This window comes from Oryctolagus cuniculus, chromosome 2, assembly GCF_051225735.1.
Source record: "Oryctolagus cuniculus isolate XC-2025 breed Fujian yellow rabbit chromosome 2, ASM5122573v1, whole genome shotgun sequence".
Lineage (NCBI taxonomy): Eukaryota > Metazoa > Chordata > Mammalia > Lagomorpha > Leporidae > Oryctolagus > Oryctolagus cuniculus.
The window spans coordinates 36780092-36805204 of NC_142868.1; the positions used below are offsets into that span (position 1 = coordinate 36780092).

General features: G+C 38.6%; 1 protein-coding gene across 2 annotated transcripts in view; it reads left to right on the top strand.

Moving 5' to 3' along the window:
• GRXCR1 (glutaredoxin and cysteine rich domain containing 1) overlaps window positions 1–25113 on the top strand; it is a 135969-nt gene that overhangs the window by 71572 nt on the left and 39284 nt on the right. For both annotated transcript variants that reach the window (XM_008248370.5, XM_089327167.1), the window contains exon 2: window positions 553–795. In XM_008248370.5, the coding sequence (XP_008246592.1) occupies window positions 553–795 (243 nt within the window). The remainder of the gene's footprint in view (window positions 1–552; window positions 796–25113) is intronic.

A 25113-nucleotide genomic window follows, 5' to 3' on the forward strand; every position in this document is an offset into this window, starting at 1 on the left:
CTGGATCTCTGTCATTCAACAATATACGTTGTGCTATCTAGAGCTCAGAAAAATCCTATGCTCTAGAGTTTGCTATTCCTGGGAAACTGTGGCTCTGAAGACATATTATTTGCTAAACTTATAAGTAGAAGAATTTTCAACTGGTTAAATACTCACCTTTACTATTGTACAGCTTATTTTACTTTGTGTTTAAGAGGCAGATACAGTAACTGAACAATGTCCACAAAATCAAAGAAAATATTTCAAACATTCATTATTTTACCACATGGCGTCCCATTTGAGACATCATTGATTTAAAGATATACCATTATTTGATATGCTACTGTGAAGGGAAAAAAATGCCATTTCAATTATACTGACTGTTAGCCTTATCCCAATTGCAGATGTTTTAACTTTAAAAAGACACATATTAGAATTGATAAATGAAGTGCTCATTCAACTTTCATTGCATGCATTTAATATATGACATTTGCTAAAACTCATTAGTTGCCTTAAAATAATGAGTAAAAAGGTAAAAGCAAATGTATTAACACTACAATGTTTTCTTTTCAGCAACCTTCGGCTGACCTAGAGTTTGACCGTGTAGTGATTTATACCACTTGCCTGCGTGTGGTAAGGACAACCTTCGAAAGATGTGAACTTGTTAGAAAGATCTTCCAAAACCATCGGGTAAAATTTGAAGAGAAAAACATTGCTCTGAATGGTGAATATGGAAAAGAGTTAGATGAGCGATGCCGTCGAGTCTCTGAAGCTCCTTCTCTCCCTGTTGTGTTCATTGATGGCCATTATCTCGGGGTGAGTACTCTGCTGTGGACGGCCTCCTCTTTCGTGAAACCTAACCGTTGCTGGCATAAATCTATAAGCCGTTATGATGTGGTAACTTGTACCATAACTACTGAGACACTATTTTTGGAGGCCAAATTAAAGAGAATGAAGCATTGATTCTTATCCCAAACAATGCCCTTCCGTAGGCCTCATCCTTGCTGAAGTGCAGTGGAGCATATTGGCATGAAACTCCTTTTCAAATACGAATCCCTTTTAAACATGTTCAGTTGACTTGAGTTTTGCCTAGTGAAGCTTGACACACAGAATAAAAACTGCTCTTTTTAGTACAAGGAAGAAAAATGGAATATTTATAAGACATACATTTGCGAATTCTTTTATAGCCCATTATCGAACAGTTTGTTTCCTACCTAATGAACCTAAGATGACAGTCTTGAAATGAAATCAATAAGACATGGGACCTGGAGCCAGCATTTTATCTATCTGTTGTTGAAAAGTTTTCTTGATTTTGGTAATGCAGCAGTATGAGACATAAATTCAGGCCAGAGTAAGCAGAGAGAAACCCCAGAACAGCAACAAAGCATGCCTGTTTCATGTCTCTTTGAATGATACTTTTGGTGTAATTAACCCCCATTGATCTATGCACATGCTTGGGAAAAAAGCCCAAGGAGAGGGCTCTGGAGAGTACACTTGGAAAGGGTGAGAGACAGGAGCCAAGGGGTCCCCTCAACCTGTTGATCTCTGGAGCTGCCCGCTTGATCACTTGCCACAGAACAAAGAGGCTGTCAAACAGCAGATAGATACTTGGAATTGTTTTGTTTAACCTTGGCCTTAACCGTCAGCTTTCAGGGGATGTTAGAAAAATCCATAGCATGAGATTCTCATGTTTTCTTTCAGGGGATCTGTGTTCTAATATCATATCTACAGCCATAGCTATTAGAGGAAGCCTGTCATCTCATGGAAAGATAAATGTGGAGAAGCTGTAAATTCAGTATCTATGTTGTTATGCAATCTTACATTTTGCCAGAGTTGGGCATAAGACTACATCCTGAAGTAAAGAAATTTGCAAATATTGATCCTCTTTTTACAGTATAGTTCAACATATACTCTGCATCTCACATCAGGGTGCCTGGGTTCCACCACAAGTTCCATCTCCTAATTGAAGCTTCTTGCTTGTGCAGATTCTGGGAGGGATTGGTGATGGCTTGAGTAATTGGGTTCCTGCCACTGACATGGGGGACTTGGATTGAATTCCGAGCCCCCTTCGTTGTCCATGCCCAGCCCAGACCATTGCTGGCATTAGCGAGTGAATCAGTAGATGGGCTTGTTCTTTTTGTTTCTTTGTTTTTTCTGTCTCTCTCTCAAAAGATCTACTTAAATACTCTTGGTTCTCAGAAAAGGACCACAACGACAGTATTAATAGAGATAACAATAATAATTGTAGTACTACTGTAGTGTGCTCTTAGCTTTACACTTGATGTCTCATCCTACACTCAGAATACCCATAGACATCAACTCTTGTAGGGCATACCAGTTGAGGCAAGCACTGGAGTCAGGTGGCCTTGTTTCAACCCCCTACTCTGGTAATTGTCATGTGCCTCTATGACTTGGTTTCCTTATTTGTAAAATAAGAATGAGACTGGAACTTAGCTCATAGGCTAACTGTGAGGATTTTACATAATAATACATGTTCCTGTGCCTGGAACAAGTCTTTTTTTAATAAATAGTAGCAATTATTATCTCTGTATTTCAAAACAGAAACTTTCATTTCTTTGCTCCAAGTGACAAAACTGGCTATTACAGAGGCAGGAGTCAAAGTTATGTCTGTTCCGACACCCCTGACCCTTGTTTTCTGGCACATCATCTTGAAGGGAGAGATCTTTTACTGTTTGCTGATGCAGTCTTTGCATTAAGAACAGGGCTTGGGACAAAGAATGTGCTCAAATAAATATGCATTGACTGGATATATGAGTTATGCTGTATTGCTTCATCTTCTTTGTCCCTCTCTTTCTAAAGAAAGGATCTGTGAAAGTCAACTACATTAAGGAGAACATGACTTGAATGACCATGCACATTTAGTTTTTAATTTGGAGAAAATTCTAACAATGTGAGATATTTCCCATTGTGAACTACCAATTTCTGTGAAACTGACAATTAAAATTATTGGGCCATTGCTTGCTCACAGAGGTATACGGTTAGCACCACATGACACATTTCTTTTAACCATGCTTTTCCCCATCCGTAAGCCAAACTGCTTATCTTCTTCCTACTTCTGAGACAATACAACAGGCTATGATACCTGTCCTATTATTTGTCTTTCAGTTGGAGGGATAGAAAGAGAGGACAACAGATAAATGAAGTAGGAGGCATGCTTCTTTCTCAATTGCTTCTTCTCTGTGATCACTTTCTTGGTAGCTTAGAAATGGTAGCTTAGGGAAGGAAGCATTGCACAGGTGCTGCCTTGCTGCTTCTGTAATTTGAAGGTAATGCTCCAAACTTGGAGAGAATCCAGAAAAAAGAATTTTCCCTTCTCTTTTTTTCTTATAGAATGAGAGTTACTTCTGAATCTGTAATTGAAAATGGCAAACACTCCAGAACAACTTATGTAACAAATTCCTCTCCCACTACAATAGCTCCTTTATTTAAATTCCAATCCACAATTATAAATGGAATACATTGTGGGAATTGTAGAGCCTTTTTCATGAACTATTCATGCATCTGAAATGGAAGGATGCCCTCTGCTGGGTTTTGGCACATGGTGAAACAATTTTTTAAGGCAGGAAAGAAGCTGATGTGGATAATTTCCTTAACATCTGTGGTATTTTAAAACAGTTGCATGAAAGCGATAGATTTAGTTTAAATTTAGATGGGTGAGAAACAAATCAAGATACACAAATCATCTGTGAAATACAGCTTTCTTTAAGAGGGAGACAGAGGAATAGAGAAACAGAATTGCTAGAAAATACAGTGGATGGAGACAGAAAGAGAGGCATATGGAGGCAGACTGGGGGAGACAAGGATATAGGGCAGGCACCAGCTGGAAGAATTCAGTTGTCTTCATTTAAGTGAAATAGAGTTTAACTGGCAAGACAGAAGAATTGAGAAGGAGATGATGCTCTGTTTCTTCATAATATCCTTCTCCAACCATGCGAAAGACTGAAGATGGAAGCAATGAAACAGTCAATGGAAAGAACTTACTTGAGAAGGCAATTCTATGTTACCCTGAGATGTTCCATTAGGTGGGAAAAAGATAAAATTCAGCGTGGGACTTAATGAAGGCAACTGTTCTTTTGACTTCAAAATTTTTATTCAGAAATATTGTGTTTTAATAATTTGGACATGAATGATTTTAGAAATTATAATAGGAAATAGGTTAGAAATATAATTTATCTACACCAACCATAAAACTCTACAGTGGGACTCCACAAACCACATTGGACTTGAGCTATGAAACATGGAAGGAATCTAAATGGAGTCTCTCACAAAGAGAGAGAATTAGAAGGACCGTAGATCTGGGTGGACTCAAACTAGCTGACTAGCTTGTATGGAGGTAAAACTGGTTGACAATTCAATATCTATTTAAAGTACTGTATTGTCCTTTTATTATTGAGCTCAGTTAGCTTATAGAAATACAGACGTTACGCACATCTCTAAGTTCTGCTCACAAAACTTCCCAGCAGAAATGGGCCCACAGGGGAGCTTCTGTCACAACCATGAAGCAGGTGACTCCAGACTCGCTGCTGTCTGTGTTCATACCATCAGGCAGCATCCTCTGTCCTTGGCCCTTCTTTCACCTTAATTCTGTTCCTAAGTAACATCTCAAGTGAGCGTCTATGATGAGTTATTACTTTAACCATGGGGAAGTGTGGAAAATGGACTTTTTCATTGTGTAGCATTTACAGTACAGGAAAACATTCTGGAAGGAAATTGGATTGCTGATTGTCTGAGCCCAATTACAGTAACCGTGGGATATGCTCTTTTTATTTTTTTCTTCAATCAAGGTATAATTGTACTCATTTGAATGATACTATTGAATGAGATTTGACAGTCATGAAAACATCAGCACATTCAACACATTTGGAATTTCCATAACCTCTAAAAGATGCTCAGCCATTTGGCAGTTAGCCACTTTCTCTATCCCAAGTCCCAACCGTTGATCTTTCTGCTACTACAGTTTTCTATTCTTGTACTTTTTGGTCTGATTTTGGTAGAAGGCTGATTTTTACTTCATACAATGAGTTTGGAAGTATTATATCCTCTGGAATTTTAATTTCTGGAGGTCTTTATTCCTTGGTTTATATCTCTATGTCTATATTATTTTTCTTTCATCTGAAAGTCTTCTTATACTTTATTTTGCAGTATAAGTTTGCTGTACATGAATTCTCTCATCTTCTATTTCTGAAAATTGTTTTACTTCATTTTTTTAAAATATATTTTTGATGGGTATAGAATGTTATGTTGAAAGTTTTTTCCTTTCAATAATTTAGAGCTACTCTTCTGTCTTCTTTCTTGCATTATTTCTGGTGAAAAATCTGCTGTCATTTTTTTTTATTAAAGATTTAATTATTTATTTGAAAGGCATAGTTTCAGAGAGGCAGAAAAGAGAGAGAGGTCTTCCATCTTCTGGTTTACTCCCCAAATGGCCATAATAGGCTAGAGTTGGGCCAATCTGAAGCCAGGAGCCAGGAACCTCCTCTGGAACTCCCATACAGGTGCAGAGGCCAAAGGACCTGGGATTTCCTCACTGCCCTCCCAGGCCACAGCAGAGAGTTGGATCTCAGGTGGAGCAGCCGGGATGGAATTGGTGCCCACATGGAACACTGGCACTGCAGATGCTGGCCTCACCCACTACACCACAGCTCAGACCCCTGCCCTCATCTTTATCTTTGTCCTACTGTATACAATGTCTCTTATATATGCCCCGTTGACTTGCTTTTAATAATTTTCTCTTTATTACTGGATTGGATTATCTTAAGTCTTGGTTTAGTTCTTTTTGTTTCTTGTGCTTAGTGTTCATTGAAGTTCTTGGATCAGTCGGTCTACAGTTTTTAATCAATTTTGGAAGCCTGTGTTTAATGTTACAAGCAACTGATAAACTTTCTCCCAAAGTTCCTGCAATGAATGAGATTTCCTGTTGTTCCACATCCCTAGTGATGTATGATGTTGTCAGTGTGCTGGATTTTCATCATCCTCATAGATGTGTGGTGGTTTCTCTTTGTTGTTTTAATTCACATTTCCCTAATAGCATACAATACAGAGCATCTTTTCATGTGCTTATTTGCCATGTGTGTATCCTATTTGATGAGATGTCTTTTAAGGGCTTTGGTCTAAATTTTAGAGGGGAGTTGTTTGTATTATTGTTAAATTTTAAAAGTTCTTTGTGTATTTTGGTTAGTAGTCTTTTATCAGATATTCTTGCATTCTGAACATCGGAATGATGCTGGCATAACAACTGTTTTTATGTCCTTAACTGACAGTTCTAATGTCTGTGTCAGTTGTAGGTTAGTTTTAATTCATTGGTTTTTCTTCATAATTATGAGTCATATTTTTCTATTTTTATTACTTACTTGGCAATTTTTTTATTGGTTGCTACTGTTTAAAATTTTACCTTTTTGGGAAAAAATGTTACCCTTAACCCTGAGGAACCAAACAGAGCTCTCTGGCCACACCCATCTCAAGCTTCTAAGGTGCCATCAAAAGCAGACAGTCCACTTAATACAGTCATATTATATCAAGAAACACCACAGCGAGGGAAGAAGAATCCAAAGAATATCTCCACAATGCCAAGCAACAAACACAGAAACCGAGGAAACAAGAACAAGGAAGACATTATGATGCCCCCAAATGAACAAGACACCCCAAGCCACGATTATGAGGATGATGAGATGGGAGAAATGCAAGATATGGATTTCAAAAAATTTATGATAAGAACATTTAGAAGTTTTCAAAAACAAATGCTTGAGCTATGGAAATCCTTACTGGATAGGATAGAAAATCTCTCTCGTGAAAATGAAATCTTAAGGAGGAATCAAAATGAAACGCAGAAACTAGTAGAACAGAAAAGTGTGATAGTGAAGAGAAACTGAAGTGAAGAACTCAATAGATCAAATGACAAACACATTAGAGAGCCTTAAAAACAGAGTCAGTGAAGCAGAAGAGAGAATATCGGACTTAGAAGACAGAGCACAGGAAAGGATACAGTCAAACCAAAGAAGAGAAGAGGAAATAAGAAATTTAAAAAATATTGTTGGGAATCTATAGGATACTATTAAAAAACCCAACGTTTGGGTTCTAGGAGTTCCTGAAGGCATGGGAGAGAGAAAGGATTAGAAGGCCTTGTTAGTGAGATACTAGCAAAGAACTTCCCGGGTTTGGAGAAGGACAGAGACATCCTAGTACAGGAAGCTCATAGAACCCCTAGTAAACATGACCAAAAGAGATCCTCACCACGACACGTTGTAATCAAACTCACTTGTTGGTTATTTTTGTAGTCCTGTAGGTATTCTTTTGACTTTTGATTAGATAAAATTATCTTGAAACAGTTTGATCTGTTTTTTTTTTTTAATTTTTTAAAATTTTTGACAGGCAGAGTGGACAGTGAGAGAGAGAGACAGAGAGAAAGGTCTTCCTTTGCCATTGGTTCACCCTCCAATGGCCGCCGCGGCGGGTGTGATGCAGCTGGTGCACCGTGCTGTTCCGAAGGCAGGAGCCGGGTACTTACCCTGGTCTCCCATGGGGTGCAGGGCCCAAGCACTTGGGCCATCCTCCACTGCACTCCCTGGCCACAGCAGAGAGCTGGCCTGGAAGAGGGGCAACCGGGACAGAATCCGGCACCCTGACCGGGACTAGAACCTGGTGTGCCAGCGCCGCAAGGTGGAGGATTAGCCTAGTGAGCCGCGGCACTGGCCCACAGGTTTTAAGATATTATAAACAGTGCCAGAGCAATGTTTAGTTTAATGCTAGTTGCTTTTCAGTTCAGTATCAAGAACTTGGGAGCACTTTATCCAGTACCCCAATAATTATAAATGTTTCAAGTCTTGTTGGTGCAGACAGGCACAATTTCAGGCCCTCTTCAGATACTGTCCTTTTTAATCCGTTCGGGTAGTTATTTTCTTGGTCTGGAGTAGCTTTCTCACATGAATGTACTCATCAGTGTTCTGCCGAGTGTCCATGCTTAGCCGTCTGCTTAGCTCTATGAGTTATCTCTGAAGCTCTTTCCTCTCTTGTACCCTGCTCTATGATCTCCAGCCATCTTGGCCTCCTGCTTGAAAGTTAGACCAGTTGTATTTCACCTTGATTAACAATCATTTTTAAATAAGTGTTTCCATAGTAATAGACAACAGTGAATTATAACCTCTGTGAGGCAAGGGAGAGATAAGGTGTGCTCTGTGGGTACCCATGCCTATTGTCATGAAAACTTTTCCAAGCTGCCTACTCCAAAATGGAACCCGAGCAGAGGCTGATAGACTCCATGAGTTGAGGAGCTAGATATGAGAGTCAGGGAGACCAAAAGGCTAGAGTTTACATAAATAATAAAAGTTAATTTTTTTTAGATTTTGAAACTATTATTTTAAATATCTTAAAAATATGTATTACTTACATGCCAAGAAGTGATTTTGAAGTTTTGGGGTCATATGGTTTGAAAATCTGATAAAAGGAATAGGCCATTTCATCATATATATGTATATTTCATTAAATATCAGAATGTTCTAAAAGTTTATCCCTAGATAACTCTCTCCCATTAAAAAGCTTACTTTGGAGATATTTCTAATGTAGTTACTCCCACTTAGTTGTCTTTGAAGATTTCATCCAGTATTGTGACCTACTTCATCATAAGTACTATCATAGCTAATTTTGAATTTTCTGCATTTAATTATGGATTTTATAAACTTTAGATTTTTCTCCTTTCTTCTTTTCTTCTTTGAACATTATCTTTGTTCTTTTTTGATTATTTCCTTGATCATTAGCAATTTGATCAGAGGTCCGGGTGGGAGGAGGGTACTCTGAACATTCAAATCTACCTCTAGAGTATTGATCTTATCTAATAATAGACCAGCTAAGTGTGTGACTGTAAGTGAAGTGGAGGCAGACAGGTCTCAGTTCAAGGGTTTTCTTTCTCTTACTGGTTATAGTCACTGAAGAAGTTTAATTTCTCTAGAGGAGAATAATATAATTCATATGACATTGGATACTTTGCAAATTAAATATGAAGTATAAAAACTCACAGCATCTACTCAGTAAACTTTTGTTGGTATAAAGATACAGCTAAATCTAGCTTGCTTGTAAGGGTTTTTGGATAGAAAGAGATGGAGAGTATAAAGAGAATTAGGAGGGGCTGCATCAATGAGTCAAGAGAGCATAAAAGGTATAGAGTAGGATTTTGAGCCCACCTTTAACCCCTAATGTCCATGTGATCTATTTCTGGGGCAGAATGATGTGCAGCATCTTAGCTTCTGGGTGATGGTAGTAATCTTAGTATCAAGCAGTAATGTAGGTAAAATTTCATTCAGTTTTATGTGAGCTGATATATGGATTATTAGAGATACTGTATCTCCAATCTTGCTAATTTGCCATGAATATTAAACCAGATTATTTTAATAGGGTTTTACTTTTTCATTTAAATGCTAGACACATTATTAATATTTCAGTTAATAATGCTAACATGTATTAATGAGAGCTTATAACAAATGAAATTTTAAAATAATTGACAAAAATACATATTTTCTTTTAACATGAAATAGCAGACTTAATTATAAGAAACTACACATTGACCAATTTTCCTTATAATTTAAAATCTTGATGCTTTTCTTTCCCAGTGATTCCAATTTTGCCTTTCAACCTTAGATGTAGTCTTTTATAACATTCCTCTAGGAACATGAATCCTTTCTACCACATTCCTGGCCGTGGATGAACAATCTTTGAACATATCTAGTTGCACCTATTTCACTACTGTTTAAACCATTTTATTGCCATACCCCTTTTAATATTGGAGAGGCCTGTCTTAAATTGAGAAAAAAAAAATCTCTAACTTCCTCTACGCATTAATATTATTTGTTCTGCTTGGAGAAATACAAGTGAAAAGCTGTTCCCTCATTCTTAGAACTAAAACTGCATATACAAAAACGTTGGCATGCTTCTTCATGATTTTCTTAAATCTTATGTTGCGGCTTTCTGGACCTCTATATTCTAATCATTTTCCTTAGGCCATGCAGACTCCAGAGCCAATCTGTCTGAAGAGCACCTCCATTCCTCTAATAATGGAGCATATATTTACTGTAAACATCTATATCATAATGGATTGAAGACCAGGTGAAGTTCTCATGTAATGTTCACACAAACTATTTTTTGAGTTAAATTCTTTATCGCCTTGATTTTCGATCCATTTTACTAGGATCTTACTTCATTGGTTACTGAGCATTAATTAAGACTTCAAATTAATAATTTTTTTTGCATGTGAAATACAGACTGTAACTCTTTCTGTAAGCAGTCTAATCTGGTGCTAGAATCATCCCTCAAGAAATAAAAAATATATTAGATGTCTCAAACTTCCATCTCCAAGGAAAGGTTGCCATGAACTTGAACAAACCTAGTCAAAGTTTGAGGTTTATGCTGGAAGTAGCTATATCAGCTAACTTTTTCTATATGACAAGCTCTCCCCACCACCACCACAAGGTTTAGTGGCTTAAAACAACAATTATTTAATAGATTGCAGTGTTGTCAGAGCTTGGCTGTTCTTTATGGTATTCTGGGGTCTTAACAAGAGCTGATACAGGATGACCTCAGAGACATATGTGCTGATTGGCTCCTCAGAGTTCTTCCAATGCTTCTATAGCAAGCTTTCTGGCACACTTTAAATATGGCAAAGGGGTTTATGGTAGCAAAACATGGTAAGCCTCAATGCCCAGATTTTTTAGCCTATGATTGTATCACATTTGCTTTTGTCCCCTTGACTAGAAGTCACATGATCAGATCCAGATTCAACTTGGAGAGAAACACACTCCACACTCTTGATGAGAGAACCAGTGATATCATGCTCTAGGGGTGGGTATACAACAATACACACATGGGTTATTGATGCCTGAAATAATCTAGCAAAGTGTAGAACTTTCAACTCATTGAATCATTACTTTTTACTTGAGTTAAATGGGCTCACTGATCTATAGCATTTTCATGTGGGATGATTGATATATTTTTCTTAGGAAAAATTAGAATTTTTAAAATTAATTTTTTTCTTTTTAATTTTTCAAATTATAATTTTAAGCATTTTATCACATTTACTTCAAATGTAGACTTATATACATACACACACGTATATATACACATGTGTATATATATACAAACTATTTTTTCTGGAAAATAAAAGCTTAATATTATAGGATGAGGGATTTATGAGAATGATAATAATATGATGAAAGAAGAGTGCATTGTCACTTATATGATAATTCAGAAGCAATATTTATAACTAAATGCCAAATGATAAGACATCTACATATTTTTTATACTTTGTATATTAACTTCTTTTTTTTTTTTTTTTTGACAGGCAGAGTGGACAGTGAGAGAGAGAGACAGAGAGAAAGGTCTTCCTTTTGCCGTTGGTTCACTCTCCAATGGCCACCGCGGCCGGCGCGCTGCGGCCGGCGCACCGCGCTGATCCGAAGGCAGGAGCCAGGTGCTTCTCCTGGTCTCCCATGGGGTGCAGGGCCCAAGCACTTGGGCCATCCTCCACTGTACTCCCAGGCCACAGCAGAGAGCTGGCCTGGAAGAGGGGCAACCGGGACAGAACCCGGCGCCCCGACCGGGACTAGAACCCGGTGTGCCAGCGCCGCAAGGCGGAGGATTAGCCTAGTGAGCCGCGGCGCTGGCTGTATATTAACTTCTACAAATAAGAAAAAGAAATGGTATTTGTCTTTCTCGATTTGGCTTATCCCAGCAAAATGATTTCCAGTTTTATCCATTTGGTTGCAAATGTCAGGATTTCACTCTTTTACAGTTGAGTAATATTCCATTGTGTATATATACAACATTTTTTTCCAGTCATCAGTTAATGAACTTATCAGTTGATTCCATATCTTAGCTATAGTAAGTTGTTTGTTATAAATGTGGGAGTTCAGATACCTCTTATGATGATTTCATTTCCTTTGGAATATGTTCCCAGGAGAGGGTTAGCTGAATTTTAGGATAGATCTATTTTTAGTTTTCTGAGGAATCTGCATCAGTATTTTCTTTCTTTTTTTTTTAACTTTTATTTAATGAATATAAATTTCCATAGTACAGTTTATGGATTACAATGGCTTCCCCCCCCCATAACTTCCCTCCCACCTGCAACCCTCCCCTCTGCCGCTCCCTCTCCCCTTCCATAAACATCAAGATTCATTTTCAATTATCTTTATATACAGAAGATCAATTTAGCATATGTTAAGTAAAGATTTATTTTTTTTATTTTTTTAATTTTTTTTTATTTTTTGACAGGCAGAGTGGACAGTGAGAGAGAGAGACAGAGAGAAAGGTCTTCCTTTGCCATTGGTTCACCCTCCAATGGCCACCGCGGCCAGCGTGGTGCCGCCGGCGCACCACGCTGATCCGATGGCAGGAGCCAGGTACTTATCCTGGTCTCCCATGGGGTGCAGGGCCCAAGCACTTGGGCCATCCTCCACTGCACTCCTGGCCACAGCAGAGAGCTGGCCTGGAAGAGGGGCAACCGGGACAGAACCCGGCGCCCTGACCGGGACTAGAACCCGGTGTGCCGGCGCTGCAAGGTGGAGGATTAGCCTAGTGAGCCGCGGTGCAGCTCTTTTTTTTTTTTTTTTTTTTTTTTTAAGTAAAGCTTTCAAGAGTTTGCACCCACACAGAAACACAAAGTGAAAAATACTGTTTGAGTACTAGTTATAGCATTAAATAACAATGTACAGCACATTAAGGACAGAGATCCTACATGAGGAGTAAGTGCACAGTGACTCCTGTTGTTGACTTAACAAATTGACATTCTTGTTTATGGCATCAGTAATCACCCTAGGCTCTTGTCATGAGTTGTCAAGGCTATGGAAACATTTAGAGTTTGCCAACTCTGATCTTATTTAGACTAGGTCATAGTCAATGTGGAAGTTCTCTCCTCTCTTCAGAGAAAGGGGAGGTACCTCCTTTGATGGCCTGTTCTTTTCACTGGGATCTCACTTGCAGAGATCTTTCATTTAGGTAATTTTTTTTTTTTTTTTGTCAGAGTGTCTTGGCTTTCCATGCTTGAAATACTCTCATGGGCTTTTCAGCCGGATCCACATGCCTCAAGGGCTGATTTTGAGGCCAGAGTGCTGTTTAGGACATCTGTCATTCTATGAGTCTGCTGTGTATCCCGCTTCCCATGTTGGATCATTCTCTCCCTTTTTTATTCTATCAGTTAGTATTAGCAGACACTAGTCTTGTTTATGTGATCCCTTTGACTCTTAGTCCTATCATTATGATCAGTTATGAACAGAAATTGATCACTTGGACCAGTGAGATGGCATTGGTAGATACACCTTGATGTGACTGAATTGGAATCCCATTGCACATTTCTAACTCTACCGTTTGGGGCAAGTCCAATTGAGCATGTCCCAAATTTTACATCTCTTCCTTTTCTTATTCCCACTCTTATGTTTAACAGGGATCACTTTTCAGTTAAGTTTCAACACTTAAGAATAATTCCATCAGTATTTTCCATATGGTTATACCAGTTTACATTCTCACCAACAGTGTATTAGTGTGGCTTTTTCTCCACAATCTCACAAGCATTTATGATTTTTTTTATTTTTATAATAGCTATTTAATAGCCATTCTAACTGGAGTGAGGTGATACCTCATTTTGGGATTTTTTCAACTTTTATTTAATAAATACAAATTTTCAAAGTATAACTTTTGAATTATAGTGGCTTTTGCCCCCATAACCTCCCTCCCACCCACAACCATCCCAAATACCACTCCCTCTCCCATCCTATTCTTCATCAAGATTCATTTTCAATTATCTTTATTTACAGAAGATCAACTTAGTATATACTAAGTAAAGATTTCAACAGACTGCACCCACAAAGACACACAAAGTATAGAGCACTGTTTGAGTAGTAGTTTTACAGTTAATTCACATAGTACAACACATTAAGGACAGAGATCCTACATGAGGAGTAAGTGCACCATGACTTCTGTTGTTGATTTAACAATTGACACTCTTATTTATGCCATCAGTAATCACTCGAGGCTCTAGTCATGAGCTGCCAAGGCTATGGAAGCCATCCCACTCCTTGGAATTTACCCAAAGGAATTTACCCAAAGGAAATTAAATTGGCAAATAAAAGAGCTGTCTACACCTCAATTTTTATTGCAGCTCAATTCACAATAGCTAAGACATGGAATCAACCTAAATGCCCATCAACAGAAGACTGGATAAATAAATTATGGGATATGTACTCTATAGAATACTATACAGCAATAAAAAATTAAATCCAGTCATTTGCAACAAAATGGAGGAATCTGGAAAACTTGCTGAGTGAAATAAGCCAGTCCCAGAGACAAATATCATATGTTCTCCCTGATCGGTGACAACTAACTGAGCACCTAAAAGGAAACCTGTTGAAGTGAAATGGACACTATGAGAAACAATGTCTTGATTAGCCCTTGTCCTTCTCTTCCTTTCAGAACTTCTAAGACTTGTACATTTGTTTTTTTTGATGGTATCCCATAAATCCTGAACACTATTTTCACTCTTTTTAATTTTTCTTTTTTTGTCTGATTGCAATATTTCAAAATACCTCTCTTCGAAATCATATTTTTTCTTCTTATTTACCAAGTTTATTGTTTAGACTTTCCACTGTATTTTTATTTGACTTATTTAATACTCCATTTCTGATATTTCTGTTTGGTTCTTTTTCAATATCTCTATCTCTTTGTTGAGTTTCTCATCCATGTCTTATGCTGATTTCCTAATTTCACTTAACTGTTTCTCTGTATTTTTGAGTAAACTTAAATCATTTTTTTTTTTGGACAGGCAGAGTTAGACAGTGAGAAAGAGAGACAGACAGAAAGGTCTTCCTTCTGTTGGTTCACCCTCCAAGTGGCCGCCACGGCCTGCGCGCTGCGCCTATCGGAAGCCAGGAGCCAGGTGCTTCCTCCTGGTCTCCCATGCGGGTGCAGTGCCCAAGCACCTGGGCCATCCTCCACTGCACTTCTGGGCCACAGCAGAGAGCTGGACTGGAAGAGGAGCAACTGGGACAGAATCTGGCGCTCTGACTGGGACTAGAACCTGGTGTGCCAGCGCTGCAGGCAGAGGATTAGCCTAGTGAGCCATAAATCATTCTTTTGAAATCTGATTCAGGCATTTCGCCAATCTTCCTTTGTTCATAGTACAACATTAATGTGTTACAGTGTTCCTTTCAGGGAGTAATATTGCCTTCCTTGTTCATGTTTCTTGTGTTTCTGTGTTGATTTCTGCACACCTGGTGAACCTCTTGTGTCTATCTCTTTTGGAGGATTTTTTTTTAATTGAAGGCTTTATTCCTGGAGATGTGCCTCTAGGGCTTGGTGGTGTGCCTAGGAATTACACTTTAGCTCCAGGGCTGTATAGAGGGTGGGGCCAGGGAGCTCAGGCCACCATTTGTGGGTGGGGCTAGAGTGCAGAGATATTTCTAAGATGGGTGTGATGGAGCACCTCTGGTTACAATGAGTATAGGGAAAGGATGTTGGAACTGACTGGTGTGCCCACAACCCCACCTTTCTTTGTGCCACGGTGAACCAGCTGCCTCAGCCCATAGTGAGCCCATGATGTCAGCACAGCCCACCCAGGAATATGCATTATCCAGTGCACTAGCTCACTCTGCTCTGTGTCCCCTCTCCTACTGTGAGATCCATCCTCAGTGTGCGGTGAGTGCCAAGTCTCCCCATTCAGGTCAGGTGTGTACATGGGAACCTGGCTTATGCCCAGAGCTCTCACAGTCACAGGATTTACGTGGTCTACTCTCTGTCCTGTACAGTGCCGTGGCTCCAGAGGCCTCTGGCAGCAGCAGGACTGCTTGTGGTTCCTCAAGTCAGAGCAGAGTCCTGTAGTGACTCAACCACAGCAAACTGAGACTGGTGCTTTGGTGAGGGGCCAGGAGTGGCAATGTGCTTCTGTTGTTAGAGAGAAGTATCAGTTCAGACCCCTGTCAACTCCCCAGGCTCTACTTGAAGTCACTGGGGACTGTGGAACTCTCCCTCAGTTAAAGCTGCTGGTGACAGGAGCTGAGGCACTTTCTTCCTACCTTATCTTGGCAAGATGTTTCCCAGCTGGGAGTGAGTTGCATAGATGCAGAAGTGTATGCCAGCAATGGCCAGTGGCAGTGGTATATAGCTTATTGTAGAATTTGATTAACTAAAGACATTGAATTTTTTAAATTACTTTTTATTTTATTTATCATTTATTTATTTATTTGACAGGTATATTTATAGAGAGTGAAAGGGAGAGACAGAGAGAAAGGTCTTCCATCTGCTGGTTCACTCCCCAAATGGCTGCAATGGCTGGTGCTAGGCCAATCCGAAGCCAGGAGCCAGGAGTCAGGAGCCAGGAGCTTCTTCTGGGTTCACACGCGGGTGCAGGGGTCCAAGAACATGGGCCATCTTCCACTGCTTTCCCAGGCTATAGCAGATGGATGGGAAGAAGAGCAGCCAGGAATAGAATAGGCTCCCATATGGTATGCTGGTACCACAAGAAGAGGATTAACCTACTGAGCCACAGCACTGGCCCCAAATTATTTTTTGACAACTCGTGTGCACCAATTTGTGACACACTTTGACTTTCAAACCACAGCAGTGTGGAACTAAATAAAAGCACCAAATACCTCTAAAATTTCCACTGTCATGCACTATCTTTTTATTTCTTCAGTAATCCTACAGCACACCGAGCAGTATCCTGTTATATTCTTGATTTCACTGAACACATCTTCACCAGCAGCTCCATATTTGTCACTCAAGTCTTGTCCTCAAGTCTTCACATAGATACAACACAGAATACTATAATTATAATTTTTCTCTTGTATTTTGAGTGCTATAGTTCCTTTTAAATTTAAAAGATTATTTGAAAGGCAGAGAGATGTGGGCGGAGGGGAGAGGGAGAGAGAAAGAGAGAGAGAGACAGAGAGCAATATCTCAAGTTTACTCTCCAAATGCTTGCAACAGCTGGGACTGAAGCCGAGAGTTAGGAAGCCAATTCAGGGCTCAACATGGGTGGCAGGGACCCCACTACTTGGGCCATCATCTACTTCCTCCCAGGAAGTAGGAACAGAAACCTGGCATGGTGAGTGGTGCTGGGACTTGACCCCAGGCACTTGGATTTGGGATGTGGACATCCCAAGTATATCTTAACCACTACACCAAATGCCTGCACCACACTGCAGCTAATTCAGTTATATGGATAATTATATAGCAGTAAGTACTTTAAAACCTATCAACACACAAATCAATTTTCACTCCAAAAACTTAGAACCAATTGAAGAGAGAGGACTTTTGAGGCATGCAGCAATGAAATATTCCTAAATTATATGTCCCGGGAAAAGCCTCACCCACAGTCTTTCATTAGTGTATTTTCTATCTTTATCATTTCACAGATTTAAATCCATTGTCATTTTGCTATTCTTAGTTTTGCTTGCTACAAATCTCTGTATAGCATGATACTTGTAAAGTGTCTGGATAGTATATTTTATAATGATTTTTCACAATCATTTTGCAAGTTGGCTGAAAGGACATAGGGCACAGTGCCAACAAAGTCTCAAGGAGCCTGTTTACCTATTTTTCAATTAAATGTGAGGGTAGCCCTTCTCAATCTGGCTGAAGAGAAGATGTGTTTCTAAATAGCCAGTGTTTCCTTATTAGGACTGAAAAAAATATGAAAGATGACTTTTTTTAAATCATAGAAAGTAAACAAAATAAGTAATACATCCAAATAAATAATGTGAAAGTTACTAAGCTTTACTAAATATCAATTGTCAAGTCAGTATGAAGTCAGTATCTTGGTAAGAAGAGTAGAGTTTTGGTTGGTAATGAACCCTTTCTGTTCTTAGGAGCATGGAGATTTTGTGTCTTTTCAACCACCAGAGGGCTCTCAGAATGTAAAGAGAAATCATTTGTGATGTGCCTTTCTTTAGAACTCAATTACAGTTAAATATCTTGAATATATCAATTATAAAAAAATTTCAAATCTGAATTTACTTTTAAGGAAAAAAATAAATGAGCAGAAACCATTTTAAATTGATTCTTCAAAAACTTGACACAAATATAATAATAAACATTTTATAGTTCAGAATCTGAATCAAACATTTATACTATTAATTTACCTTTTAAATGGAAAAGAAGCAAAGAAAAGTGCATATATTTTCTCCTAGGGCTTCTGTTCCCTAGGACCTATTTTCCATAACATCTAGTTTGTTACAGTAATGTTCCATATGATTACAACTGAGCAGACATCTCACACAGGGATTTCACAGAGTAGATAGCCTCTGAGCCAAGCTGTAGGCTTCCTTATGCCAAGGTAGTATTATGATACATTGTGCTGTGGTTTTGTTCTGTTTTTAATCACTCCTCAGACTCCCAGTTTGGTTGAGCTCAGCCCAAGGAGCCTCTCTCTCCAAAAACAAAAATTAAGCTGCAGACCTGACCATATGTTTGGTCCTGATGGTGTTTATTCTCTGGGTTAGATTCAAAGAATGAGTATAATGAATAAAATGGAGCAAACCACCTGCCCAGCAGCGAGCCCTGAAATGCTAAGTTCTCTTCCATTTGTTTCAACTTGCAGCACCTCTCTCTGACTCTTGTTGCCTGTCTGAAGCATGGAGGAGTCTGGGTTAGAATATGCAGTTTTCAGATTAATCTCAGTGCTGCCCTTTGACCTTTCTTTGAGGCCACCTTGTGGGTGATGAGTGGAATTTGAACCTCTCCTCTGAATGCATGTGATGCTACTCACTTTATTGTGTCCCACATGACTTCCCTTAGAAGAGTTACAATAAACAGAAAAATTCAGCTGAACGATTTGGGAAGCACTAAAAGATAGATGTCTAAAGTTCCTTTCATAATTTTATTTCATTTGGGTCTCCATGGAAATTGGACCATACCCTAATCTGGTGTGGGGAGTGGTGATCTGCTATCAGGCGGGGCAAGTCTCAATATGACTGTGCCCAGCTTAGGGGCTGTTGTAAAATGAGTTACCTTGAAAAGCCGAGAAGGAACTAACTGACGGGTTATTGGGCAAACATTGAGCACTCTCTGCTTATAAAAATACTGCAACATTTTGGAGAGTCAAATATTTTAAACACACAGTCCCTTCCATATCGGCTCAAATCTTAAAGTATATGTGTGTGTGTGTGTGTGTGTGCACTAGCTCTGAGGGACTTTCAGTGTACGCACCCATTACCTCACTCTGTGCTGTGCTAGTTGTACTGTGGGCTAAATTAATGGTAAAAGAATTATTTAGCAGCCTGTGCTGTGGCATAGCAGGTAAAGCCGCTGCCTGTGGTGCCAGCATCCCATATGGACACTGGTTTGAGTCCCAGCTGCTCCACTTCCAATCCAGCTCTCTGCTATGGCTTGGGAGAGCAACAGAAGATGACCCAAGTTTTTGGGCCTCTGTACCCACATGGGAGACCCAGAAGAATCTCCTGGCTCCTGGATTCAGATCGGCCCAGCTGCAGCTGTTGTGGCCATTTGTGGAGTGAACCGGCGAATGGAAGACCTCTCTCTCTTTCTCACTCTCTGTGTGTGTGTGTGTGTGTGTGTGTGTGTGTCTACCATTCTCTGTAACTAGGTCTTTCAAACAGATAAATAAATATTTAAAAAAAAATTTAGAAGGAGGAGGGGAGAAAAACATACTTTGGCTAGAGCAATGAAAGTGAATTCTAACAAGAAAGTGGCGTGTGAGCTGTGCCTTGCAAAACACAAATATGAAACAAATCTTTGCTATAATAGACTTGTTTTTTTATTTTATTTTATTTTTTGACTTTTATTTAATGAATATAATTTCCAAAGTACAGCTTATGGATTACAATGGCTTCCCCCTCATAATGTCCCTCCCACCCCCTGCTCTCTCCCCTTCCATTCACATCAAGATTCATTTTCAATTCTCTTTATATACAGTAGATCAGTTTAGTATAGATTAAGTAAAGATTTCAACAGTTTGCACCCACACAGAAACACAAAGTGAAAAATACTGTTTGAGTACTAGTTATAGCATTAAATCTCAATGTACAGCACATTAAGGACAGAGATCCTACATGAGGAGTAAGTGCACAGTGACTCCTGTTGTTGACTTAACAAATTGACACTCTTGTTTATGGTGTCAGTAATTACCCTAGGCTCTTGTCATGATTTGCCAAGGCTATGGAAGCATTTAGAGTTTGCCAACTCTGATCATATTTAGACAAGGTCATAGTCAAAGTGGAGGTTCTCTCCTCCCTTCAGAGAAAGGTACCTCCTTCTTTGATGACCTGTTCTTTCCACTGGGATCTCACTCACAGAGATCTTTCATTTAAGTAATTTTATTTATTTATTTATTTATTTTGCCAGAGTGTCTTGGCTTTCCATGCCTGAAATACTCTCATGGGCTTTTCAGCCAGATCCAAAGGCCTCAAGGACTGATTCTGAGGCCAGAGTGCTGTTTAGGGCATCTGCCATTCTATGAGTCTGCTGTGTATCCTACTTCCCATGTTGGATCATTCTCCCCTTCTTAATTCTATCAGTTAGTATTAGCAGACACTAGTCTTGTTTAGGTGATCCCTTTGACTCTTAATCCTATCATTATGATCAATTATGAACTGAAACTGATCACTTGGACTAGTGAGATGGCATTGGTACATGCCACCTTGCTGGGATTGAATTGGAATCCCCTGGTATGTTTCTAAGCTATAATAGACTTGTAAAGATTTTTGATTCTCTCTAATGTGGTATGATCCAGTTCAGTTTTGGGAAGGATCTAGGACAGGTGATGAATTAGAAGAGAGAAGAACTCTAGGGACTCAATGGGATTTTCCTGGAGAATTTTCAGATCTCTACAAGATATGAGTGCCAAAAGACAAAATTGTAAAAGGTTTTCCTGGTCTATAGCTCAACTGATTGTGACCAATACTTGCTATCTGCCTTTCCTTGTGGCTGCTGAATCAAAGGCTCAGAGGCGTTAGAGCAGACGGGACAGGGGAGTCCCTCCCTGGTCTCTTCACTGGGGCTCTCCTGGGTCATACACTTCCTGAGGGGCACCGCATACTGGAGCTGGTGATTGCCTATACTTGAGCTTTAATCTTTTTTTTCCTTTAGTGATTCAAGCAAGGTTGTACATACATTGTTCAGAATAGGCAGACCCATAGAGAGATAAAGTAGACAAGTAGTCAATGGGAGAGAGGGAAAGAAAATATGAGTGAAGAAGGGTAAAAAGGGAATGGTGACTAATTTTAAAAATATGTGATAATGTTCTGAAATCAGCTGTGGTGATGGTTGCACAACTCTGTGATTGCGCTGAGAACTGTTGAATTGCATACTTTAGACGGGTGAATTGCACGATATGTGATTTATGCTTATATAAAGCTGTTCATAAAGAAAGAGAGAAAGGATATGAGGAGGTGACCTGGAGGTCTGAGAGATGATTGCTGAGAATCCTGCCTCCTCCCTGTCTACTGTGTGTGTGTGTTGTCTCTGGGGAAAATAGGGCAAGACCTACATTTTGAGAGTTTTACAAGTCAAAATGAGAAATAAATAAATTCCCTTCTGTCACTGGCTGAGAGCATTGAGGCAGAATGACCCCAAATCACAGTCATTTCTAAGGCAAAAGGTGCAATAAAAATAAAAATGTGATCTGCCCTGAAGACTGCCACGTTCAGCGTGCTCTTTCTCTTTGGGCAGTACAGATCACTGTACCAAGGGTGGTTGTTTACAATAAATAATTTTTCAAGGTCACTCTTCTTACTAGATTCAAAAAACATATTTGAAAATGCACTCAATTAGTGCCATAAGAAATTATTAGTTCAGGATTCAAAATAGAATTAAATGTTTAGTTACAAACGCATCTTTCTTGTGTAGAAGAAATCTTGGTACATTTTGCTGAACTTCTCGCCATTGGATATTTTAATATCTTTGAAGTTATTGATGAAGGAAAGCCTGTTTTGGGCTGTGCTGCCTGGGCCATATAAGCTGTGCTCTTTACCACCAGAACCATGCACTAAACCGGGGAGATGAGACACATATATATATATGTGGTTTGTCAGTGTGCGATATAGTTTTTTTTCAGATATTATGTGGTATTATTCAAGGAGAAAGGAAATCAATGATTGATGAAATTATCAGGAAAGGCTTCTTGTAGGTAGTAGAATTCATTCTTTCCACTTCCACCTCTCCATAAATCTGATTTTCTGACTGTGATCTGTAGAATGTTAGTTAAGCCCCCTTTACGTCAGCTTTCGCATCTGCAACTGGGGAACAGTCAACAATCATAGGCTCTGCTCTTGTACATGAAGCTGGTCGGCTTGGCTTATGGGTTTCCTAAGTCAGACTGCAGTGGAAAAACATCAGAAAACATTACTTGTTTTTCCCACCAACGCTATCAATTGCCCTAAGAGGATTTTAGGGTCACCCTAAGAGTAAAATATTTATAATGATTCTATAATTTTGGGGGGGGGGGATATGCACCATGTTTTTTCACCACTCTTTAAAGAGTTTAAGGCCATTGTTTTAGAAAATGTTGCAATAAACTTTTTGTGAATGCAATTTCTGTATTGTTAGACTGCATTTTTGCAGGAATTTTCAGGTGAGATACTTGAAGTCAAGAGCACAGGCATCTTCATGCAGTCCAGATGGGGAGGAGAGCATGAACGCTGTTGTGTAATGAGGACTTGAACTGTCGCTGTTCTCTGCCTTATCTTGGCTCTTTGATTTAGCTGAACTCATCTCTACTTTTTTGTATGTTATGTGTTTGTCATATAGGGATGCTATAACCAGCCTCTATAGACTGGGCGGCTTAAACCGCACCTGCAGATGCAGGTGTCAGAAGTTTGGGTTTCCCCCGAGGCCTCTCTCCTTGATTTGAAAATGGCCATCTTCCTTCTGCATTCTCCTCTGGACCTGGTACCTCTTCCTTCTTTTATAGAAACACCAACTCTTTGAAATGGAATGAAGGACCACACATGGCTTGTTCTGCTTCAGCCTCTGTAACAGGAAAGGAAGTTGTGCAAGTGAATTATCTCATTGAATGTGTGGCATTCACAATAAATGGACAGATTTTATTCTGATTTGTTCAACCTAATATCTTATCAAAACATTTCTCGTTAGTAGTTACAATTAAACTGAAGAATTTTTTATTATGTATCATCATGGTGACTCTTTTGAATTTGTTAAATCATTTTCATTTTTTGGAAATTAATAAATGTTTCCAGAGATGGGTTTGCTTTATAAATAATTTTGTGTATAGATATTTTTTTCCTGTTTAGTTGTGTTCCAAGAACAAAATCCCAGAAAGGTAAGTATGATGCCATGGTTATATTTTAGCAATATTCATCAATGCATTTTAGAATTTTTGCTTTGGACAATCTACAATGTACTTGCTTATTATAGTTTTAAACCTGTTTGTTTATGCATGTGTTTTCATTTGATGTGTGGGAGTGGTCAATTTAAAAACATTTCTAGGGGAAATTACTCTTATTTGGAAAGGAAAAAACAGTATATTATGTTTTTCTTCCCATTCTTTTGGACTTTGCTGGAAATAGATATTTGCACACTTACACATCAACCACTAGGAGTCACTAGTTTCCCACATCCTCGCAGCAGGGAGCTTATGCCTTTGCACATAGTTGAATTGGTTGGTGTTGCAGAAAGCCACATGTGTTGGAAGCTTATTAAAATGCCAACATATTTGCTGCCTTCTTGAACATGGAGAATATATGTGCCATTCTTTATGTCAATAAAATGAATTTGTAAATTAGACATTGACATTTAAAATTTTTAATGCTTCTTCCTTTTTAAGGAATGAACAATATGTCACATTCGTGTGGATTACCTTTACCATAACACATCATCAGAGCACCATCTCTGAAGAATTGCAAGCCCACATAACTCAGTAGAAGGTCTCACTGAGTCTGAGGTCTTAGAAATTTTTAAAAAGCAAAAACAGTGGTGTACTTTCTCAGGTCTAGTGTCAGGCAAAGGGCTGGCTTTCTACCCACTACCATGCGTCTTCACAGAGAACAACTCACATAGAAACATCCTCATGCTTTCAGACTCCGTTACTGTATGGCATCATAGGTAGCATTTAATCAGTAGAGTGATTTTTTTTTCAGATTTGTTACTGTAGAACCATGCAGAAAAAATATTTTTCAGTATGATTTAAAGATGAAATTTAGTCATCAACACGATTTTATTAGAAGCAAAATTATGTGAGTGAAGTCAAAATTTAATTTGACAAATCCTTCTTTCTATGTAGTTCCATAGGAATCTATCTCAAACATAAATAGAGCTGCAGTCATTTGCCCTTGTGACTTGTGGTTTGTTCTGCTATGGCTAATACTGTCTGATTAAAAATACACATCATGGCAGGGTAGCAATAGATTTGGTTACAAAATGACAGGGAACAGAGCAATGACAAAATTTACTGCACCCAGTGCTATTTTATGACCCTAATAAGTCATCTTTAATTTTGACCTAAAGTTACATAGGGAATACATCATCCCATTTAACCAAATTGTGCTTTTTGAGATTTGAAAGTTTTCATTTACACAATGAAGAATCTTGACTAAAAATCACTTTGAAGATGTATTATGTAATTCAAGTAAAACAATAGATTTGCCTGAGACCAAGTTTTATTTCAGAATGAATTTATACAACAATAGCAGAAATCTTGCAAGTTGAGATTTATTATAGAGTTTCATCTTTAATGATCGTGGTTTGAAGGTGACACTCATGTAACTTCAAAATTGCAACTATAAAATATGGTAAAAATTACAGGATAAGCATACAAACTCATAAATACTGTAAATCATTAGATTAATATTTTATGTCAATAAAACAAACATATTAATCAAATAAAATAGCTTAAAATATGTCTGCACATTCCTATGTGTCTCATCCCTCATAATGGAAAAGGCACCCTTGGTTATAATCCCCTTTGTCACCAAGTACTTTATATGGTACTTTGAGTATTGTTTACTTTTGTTCCTTTTCCCTTAATCTCCACTAACTTAATTTGAAATTGTTTTGTGGCATGTTTGTTGTAGCCATTTTGATAACTTGTTGAACAAATGAATTCATGTCTTTCTACATCACTTACAGATATTATAGTTGGTATGTTTGTATACTACATTGATATTCTAT